The 7,543-nt window shown below is 59.7% G+C and overlaps 1 protein-coding gene across 1 annotated transcript in view; it reads right to left on the bottom strand.

Annotated features, from left to right (window-relative positions):
* The window catches only part of LOC102019324 (tubulin beta-3 chain), an 11,323-nt gene extending 6,725 nt beyond the window's left edge, over window positions 1–4,598 (bottom strand). Inside the window, 1 exon segment of the mRNA XM_005411071.2 lies at window positions 2,656–4,598. Coding sequence (XP_005411128.1) covers window positions 2,656–3,835 — 1,180 coding nt within the window. The 5' untranslated portion in view covers window positions 3,836–4,598.
* Window positions 4,599–7,543: the final 2,945 nt, after the last annotated feature.

Here is a 7,543-nt window from a genome sequence, read left to right as displayed (position 1 = left end):
CGCCCCGCGCGGCCCCGCAGCGCCGCACCGCTCCTCCCGCGCGCCTGGGAGGGCCGGGGTCCTCGGTGGGCGTGGGCTCCTCGGAGGACAATGGGACTCGGGGATCTCGCCCCACGCCCGCCGGACCCTGTCGGGTGGGGGCTCGGGGAAACCTGGAACCGAGCCGGATCCACGGGAACGCAGACCTCGGGCAGGGCCCGGAAGCCCGAGTCAGGAGGGCTGCGGCGCTGAGCGAGCGCTGCAGTCACCTGCCCTTCCCCCCAGGGGCTGCCAGAGGGTGGGGGCCTGGGGTGCGAGAGGACGCAGCCTGGCTCTGAAAACGCAGCTTCACGATTGTCCTCGGACCAGAGCCAGGCAGTGGCCTGACGGGTGGGGGAGGAGGTTTCCGCCTGACTCATCCCTGATGTCACCTGCCCCGTGGCCACTGGTGCTAGCGAGCGCGCCACCCTAGCGGGGACTGCGGGGGGCGCGGAGCAGCCGGTGGGGGCCGGGTGAGTGCGGTGCGGACGTGTGCGGCGCACGCCCGGACGGGTGAGTCGTGCAGTGCAGGCCTTGGCTTCCACCGACAGCTCTCCATCAGGGGGACGGGACTCACGGCCTCACTCACAGGAGGCCGCCGAGAGCAAGCCGGAGCCCGGTCTGCGCAAGACTGGGGTCTGCGCAAGACTGGGGTCTGCGCAGGATGGGCCGCAGTCTTCTCTGGGGAGAAGCTCCCGTTTGCGCCTCTAGAACGGAGTCTTTTGTCCGCAGCACTGCCCCGCCCCCCGCAATGTGTGGCGAGGTGGCCTTACGAGTTTTCCTCGCCTGGCTTCCAGCTGTCCCTTTCAAGGAGTCGGGGCGAGAATTTGGCTGTGCCTCCCCGTCTGAGCGAGGGTAGAGGCTAGGAAGCATCCTTAGGCCTGGGACTCCTCCCTGCCAGGGTGGCACTGGGCCAAGCTCGGTCCTTCTCATCCCCAGAGCTCCGGTGCCAGGCTGAAGGCTGACTCATTGCTCTGTCTCCCCCAGCCCTGCTGGGAATAAGCTCCTAGCCCTGGGGCCAGCAATCACGGCTGCCGCTGACAGCACAGCTCGGGGTGGGGCTGGCAAAAAGCTGCCTACTAGAGATAGCACTGCCTCAGCCTCTACTGACCCTGCCCAGGGCACAGGCTGACTAAGTGCTCAGCATCTGTGGAGCAAACTGAGGTGGGCTCTGCAGAGAGAAGTTGGGGTTGGGCAGAGGAAGGGCAGGGTGCCTGTCCCCAGCACCAGGTGGCACAGTTCATCCTTGCTGCCCCCTCCCCTGTACATGTGCTCACCCCACACACACACACACACAGCCTTCTCCCATCCTCAGCAGTGTGGCCTGAATGCTTCCCAGGCAGGCACAGGCCAGACCCTGCTCCTAGGAAGGTGGTGCAGGACAAAGCAGACCAGGGCCTCTGGCCCACCCTGGGCCATGGGCGGGGTCAGAAAAAGGACCTCTCCAGCCAAGGTCCCACATGGGCTGTACGGGCCATGGAGGGGGAATTGTGGTCCTGCTCCCCTCCTAGTGTGCACTCTGGCTGGAAGCAGCAGCATTAGGGCCTTGTGAGTGCAGAGATGACTGAGGAGGGGGCCCTGACCTTGCTGCTCCTGGCTCTGTGCTGGAGTTGGGGGAGCCAGAGAGGAAGACAAGGAGCAGGACCTGAGTGAGCTTGACTGGGGCCTCCACACTCTGCCCATAGATGCTAGGATCCTTTGGGATTGTGGCTCCTCACCTGGGCACGTGGCCACAGCTGGTAGGATCCCCTTCTCCCCTCATGATTTCCTCTCATCTTTCTCTCACCCACACCTCAAGCAATTTCTGGAAGAAGCCAGAGGACAGTGAGGCAGCTTCCAGGAGCACAGTATTTATTACCAACTCTTCTGGCCCATTCCCCCAAGCCCTGATCCCTGAAGAGCCCACAGTCTCCATACAGCCAGAGCCAGCCTCTGCAAGAATGGGCACAGCACAGGGGGCAGGAGATCTCCAGCTTGCTGCCCTGGAAGGGTCAGCCCGAAAAGCATGTGTCCTGTAAATCCTGTCCCTCTACAGAGGCAGGGCACTCCCTGAAGCATCTGCTGCCTGGCTGTGGCTGGATCTTCCTGGAGACATCCCTTGCCAGGAGCCATGCTCCACCCTGCTCTGACTGTTCTTCCAACTCACACTTCTCATCCCACTGGCTTGTCACAAGCCCCAAGAGTTGGCAGCAAAAATTAGACAAGGAGGCAGATATGGAGAGGCATGCCTATAATCCCAGCACCCTGGGAAGCTGAGGCAGGAGGATAAAATGTTTGAGCCCAGCCTGGGCAATTTAGCAACTTAGCAAGACCCTGTCTCAAAGAAGTAAAAAAAAAAAAAAAAAAGGCGGGGGGCGGTTAGAGACATAGCTCAGCACAAAAGCCCTGGTTTCAATCTCTAGCACAAACAAAACAAAACAAACTGAGTGGGTTGGGTGTTGCCTCAACCTGGGATGGAGCAGGCACTCTCCAGAAGGAAGAACGTCTCCCCAGGCGCCTGGCCTCTGCCCAGGTGCCTGGTACCCAAGTCCCAACATGCCCAGCTTCCTCCCTTCCCTATGGTTGCTGCTGAGGCTCCTGCTTTCAGGGTTGCACTCACCCTCTCCCTGGTCCCACACCTGAGATCAACCTGTCCACCAGGAAGGAAAGGACCACAACCAAATATCACCATCTCTGCCAAGCACCCTGGTCTGAGACTAAGATTGCCCTCTGCTCAGGAGCAGCACAGCAGCACCTCCCTGAGTGTTGTGCGGAGCTCCGGGCTGCGGAAGGCGTAGATGAGGGGGTCCACGATAGAGTTGCAGATGATGAGCACCAGGAAGAGGTTGAAGTTCTGGAAGACACAGCTGCACACAGGGTGTTGGGGACAGAGGATGACAAGGGTGAGGTGCAGGAAGAAGGGGCCCCAGCACAGGAAGAAAATACCCAGGAGGATGGTGAGGGTAGCAGCACCCTTGAGGCAGAACCCTTGGGGGACTGGGCGCTGCCTCTTGTGGAGTTGGGCGATGCCCTGGGCGTGCTGGCAGGCTCGAGCGAGCATGTGCACATACAGAACGGCCATGAGGACCACCATGGCCAGGAAGAAGGCGACCAGGCACAGCAGCACGGCAGTGTGCTTGTAGTAGGTGATGAAGAGGGTGCTGGAGAGGACACTGGCCACCCAGATGGCTGCGATGGCCCACTGGGACCGTGACAGGGTCACGATGCTGTGATACCGCAGTGTGTAGAAGATGGAGATGTAGCGGTCCACAGCGATGGCACCCAGAAAGCAGAGACTGGACACCATGGAGCTACAGATGAGCACATCGATGACATTGTCCAGCCGCTGCACCACGGTGGGTGCCGTCACCAGGGTGCCTGCCTCCAGCAGCAGGATGATGGCCGTCTCCAGCACGATGCTGCAGCTCACCAGCAGGTCGGACAGGGCCAGGCAGCCGATGAAGCAGTACATGGGCGAGTGCAGGTTACGGTTCTTGATGATGGCAGCCACCACCAGTACATTCTCCACCAAGCTGATCAGCCCCAGGACAAGGAAGAGCCCTTCGGGGATGGACACATGCAGGCACCCTGGTCCTGTGTAGTTGGCAGGCAGTCCAAGGAGCAGCGTGGCTGAGGGGGTGGCATTGAAGGAGCCCAGCATCCTCCTCGAGGGCTCCTGCCTGGGAATAGTCCTGTTCTGGGACAGGAAAGGGCGAGCAGAGTCCTGAATTCCAGCTGGCATCACTCCAGGCTTCCCACTCAGCTCATGGTGCTGGAAGGAAGGCTTGATGTCTTGCATACCTGCCTCCATCCTTCCAGGGTCCCCCAGAGTGGCCATCACTCACCCTCTGCATAGTGGGACAAAGGTTGGCCCAGGTATGGCTCAGACAGATCCGACACTCCCTGGCCAGGCCCCTGAACTTTGCCAGGATGCCCTCTGCTCACAGAGTCTCACTCCCAGTGTGTGCAAACCTGGTCCTTGGCCGCCATCTGCCCCTCTTCCCAGAAGGCCCATCAGGACCAGACATTTCAGAGCCTCTCTGTCACCTGCCTCCCTGAGCCAGGGCTAGGCTGAGGGTCCAGCAAGAATGGAGCCTTTCTCTGCATCTTTAAAGTCGTCCCTGAGCTCCTCCTCCTGCGGGCGACCACATGATGGGCGTGTGTGGGATGTGTGTTAGGGAGGGTGTTCCCTGCCTCAGCATTCCCGCCTATTTGAGGGCATGCAGGCAGCGCCCCTTGAGGCCGGGACTCCTGGACCTAGGCTGGCATCCCTTCACATCCAAAGCCTCTGCAGAGGACCCGACCTCCCCATCATTTGCTCATGAATTCAGTGTGACTCCTCTCATCAGCCCCTTCTCACTAGGGTCTTGGGTCCCTGCCTCCCCACACTGCTCCCCTTGGCTGGCCCAGCTCCCAGCACCTCACTGCTGAGTGCTTGTATAAGCTCAAGGCGGCCCCAACCACTTTCAGCCAGGGCAACGTGTATCACAGCAACACAGGTACTGAACTTCAAGGTGGATTTGGGGGCCGGGCCAGTGAGAATTTAATTTTTTGTTTTATCATTTTGAGACAGGGTCTCGTTACGCAGTTTAGGCTGGCCTTGAACTCATTTTGTAGCACAGGCTAGGAGCCTCGAACTTGTAGCAATCCTCCTGCCTCAGCCTCCCAAGTGCTGGGATTAGAGGTGTGTGCCATAACATCTGGCTTGAGAATTTAAAAAACTAATTAAAATTTCACACAGTGGGCACTGCAAAAGACCCAGCAGGGGTGAAGGCAACAGGGCCCTGCCACTTCTCAGAAGGGCTGGGTGGGCTCTGGAGGGGCTGTGCCCCGGTGCCACCCTGCAGAGCCTCCGCTGCCCAGCCCCACCACAGATAAGCAGCAAGCCCTTCTAGTACTGGGAGGGTTGCCACTTCCTGGGAGCGGACAGCCAGAGGGCATCCTGGTGACGTCCAGCAGGACCCTGCAGTCCCATTGTTCTTGTCTATCACGGGGCAGCGGAGCACAGCTGCCCGCCCCTTATCAGCAGTGCCCCCATTTCCTGTGTAGGGAGAACATCCAGCCCCTGGAGCCAAGAATGCAGTAGGCAGACTTCTCGCCGCCACTCCTGTGGTCAGCGGTCAGCAGTCGGGAGAAGCAGTCCCATACTTTCTCACGGGAGGTGTCTGTGTTGATGGCAAGCATCCTCCTGGTGGAGCGGCAGGGGGAGCCTCACACACAGGTGGGTAAATTGAAGCAAAGAAAGACATAACCCAGGCTTGAGGGAGGCTTCAGCATTTTCAAGGTATTTGTATCTGTGATATTGATGTTAAAATCCATTCTGAGCCAGGCATGACGCCACACACCTTCAATCCCAGCACTCTGGGAGGCCAAGGCAAGAGGACTGCATGTTCCAGCCCAGCTAGGGCAACTTACTGATTTAGAGACCCTGTCCCAGAACACAACAGCTGCGGTTGTAGCCCAGTGTGAAGGCTCTGGGTTCAATCCCAGTACCACCACTCCCCCAGGGAAATAAAAACAGTTCTCTCTCTCCTACCCAAGTGCCAGCCAGCCTCTGGCTCTGCAAGGCCCTGACCACCCACACCACCACCATGCAAGAGCAGGGGCAGCAGCCACTAGGATAGACCAGTTGTCCCTGCTTCTGCACGACTTGCAAAGCTTTCCACCCTTCTGCTTTGTACAGTACTGTGCAGCACGACAGGCATCCAGCTGCACAAATGAGGGATCTGCACAGGCAGGTGTCCACCCAGCACGGCCTGGAGTGCAGCTGCCCCGCCCAGAGCAGCTCCCTGGCCTCCCATGGATGGTCCTGAGTGGAGCCTGCTGGCTGCACACTCTGCTCACACTGAGCTCTTGCCTGCTGCGCCACTGCCCGAAGCCCACCCGCAACCCGCTGGCATTCTGTTCACAGCATCATGGACGACAATGGACTGCTCCTGCTGGATGGCCTGGCGCCTCCTCTGGTCACGTGTGCTGCCAGCTGACCGCTGGCCATGGACCTGTGCAGTGCGAGAATTCTCTTCAGCTTAGCAGACAGTCAAACTGTCTTCCACGTGAGTGCAGCAGCCCTTTCTTGCCCTCATGCAACTCACTGAGAGGAAGATGGGGGCAACATGGCAACCAGAGCTGCATACTCCCTTCCTGTCTGTCAGTGCAGCTCTGCTCTCACCATGCTCCAGAGAGGAGCTGCCCGGGGGAGTGAAGGGTAAGTGTGACAAGGAGGCAAGGCCGTCACAGCAGGAGGGGCACCTCTCCCCACAGACCACCTGCCCCTAGGGCCTCTGCCATCACACTGCAGGGATCAGCACTAGCTTCATCAATGAGACCTTTGAGACAGCTGTGGCTGCCCAGCCCCTCCCAAGCCTGCACTTCAAAAGGCACGAGCACCCAGGCCTTGGGCAGGGCGACCACATCCTTCCCCCCGCAGCCCAGCTAACACACCAGAAAGGGGGTGACCCATCCTCCGACCCCAGTGTGGATCACACTGGGTGTATCTGCAGGAGCTTCCTGGGAAGAAGCCAAGGGCAGCTGAGCTGGGAGAAGTCAGTGTTGTGATTTGCTGCGGTCAAGAGGAAGTGCGGAGGTAGCAAATCAGTCCTGGGACCGTGTGATCAGATGAATCGGGTGCCCTAGAGCTGAGAGGAACTGAGTTTATACATGCTGGCCCCCAACAGAAAGGCACAAGCCACCACCTACTCAGTGGGGGACACTGAGGACACACACCCCTCCCTTGGCCGTGGCACCATTCCACCCAACACAGTACTGCAAGGGAGCTGACTTGGTGGGTGACTGTGCTCTGGACCTGTGGGAGGGTTGGGTGCACCTGTGCCAGGGTGGGGGGGCCTGCCTGATCACCAAGCCCTGGCTGGCCCCCGGCTCTGCTTCCTTCGTGAAGGCCCCAGTGACCCCATGCAGCCATGAACCCAACCTCTGCCAGGAGGCTGGGGTCTGAGGCCTTGGTCAGAGCTCCCTGTCGAGGGCTGGCAGACAGGTTTCCTCATGCCTACCCCACTGGCTCAGTGGGAAAGGGCACAGTGGAGCAGCACAGAGCCTCCATTGAGGCTGAGGGCATCAGGGGGAGCCAGGACTCACTGTAGCCCTGGGCCTGGCAGGCCAAGCCTTGTAGTGGCTAGGATGATAGTAACCTGGCTGCGTTCACTTACAACTGTTTGCTTGAAACTGCCTCAACCCAATCACCCTGCTTGAGCAATGCTGACTTCACAGCCCTTTAGGAACAGGCCTGCAGATGAGCAGTATTCCCAGGGCTTGCTCTTCATTGCCTCATGGTTACAGATGGCAGCTGCAGCTCTGGACATCACATCCCCACTGCTTGGGAAACAGCTCTGCTCAATGTGAGCCCCGAGCCCCTACACCCTCCAGCAGTTGGCAGGGACCCACACTGAGAACCTGGTGGCAGCCCTGCTGTGCCACCCCATCTGGTTCTGGGCATGGGGGGTGACAGTGTGTTCCATGTTGCTGAGGGGACCTGTTCCAGCAGAGATGGATGCTGATGTGGAACCGCGGCTGCAAGAATGGCTCACCCACA

This window comes from Chinchilla lanigera, unplaced genomic scaffold (assembly GCF_000276665.1).
Source record: "Chinchilla lanigera isolate Chin_1 unplaced genomic scaffold, ChiLan1.0 scaffold00140, whole genome shotgun sequence".
NCBI classification, from domain to species: domain Eukaryota; kingdom Metazoa; phylum Chordata; class Mammalia; order Rodentia; family Chinchillidae; genus Chinchilla; species Chinchilla lanigera.
This window is presented reverse-complemented; position numbering and strand designations above follow the sequence as displayed.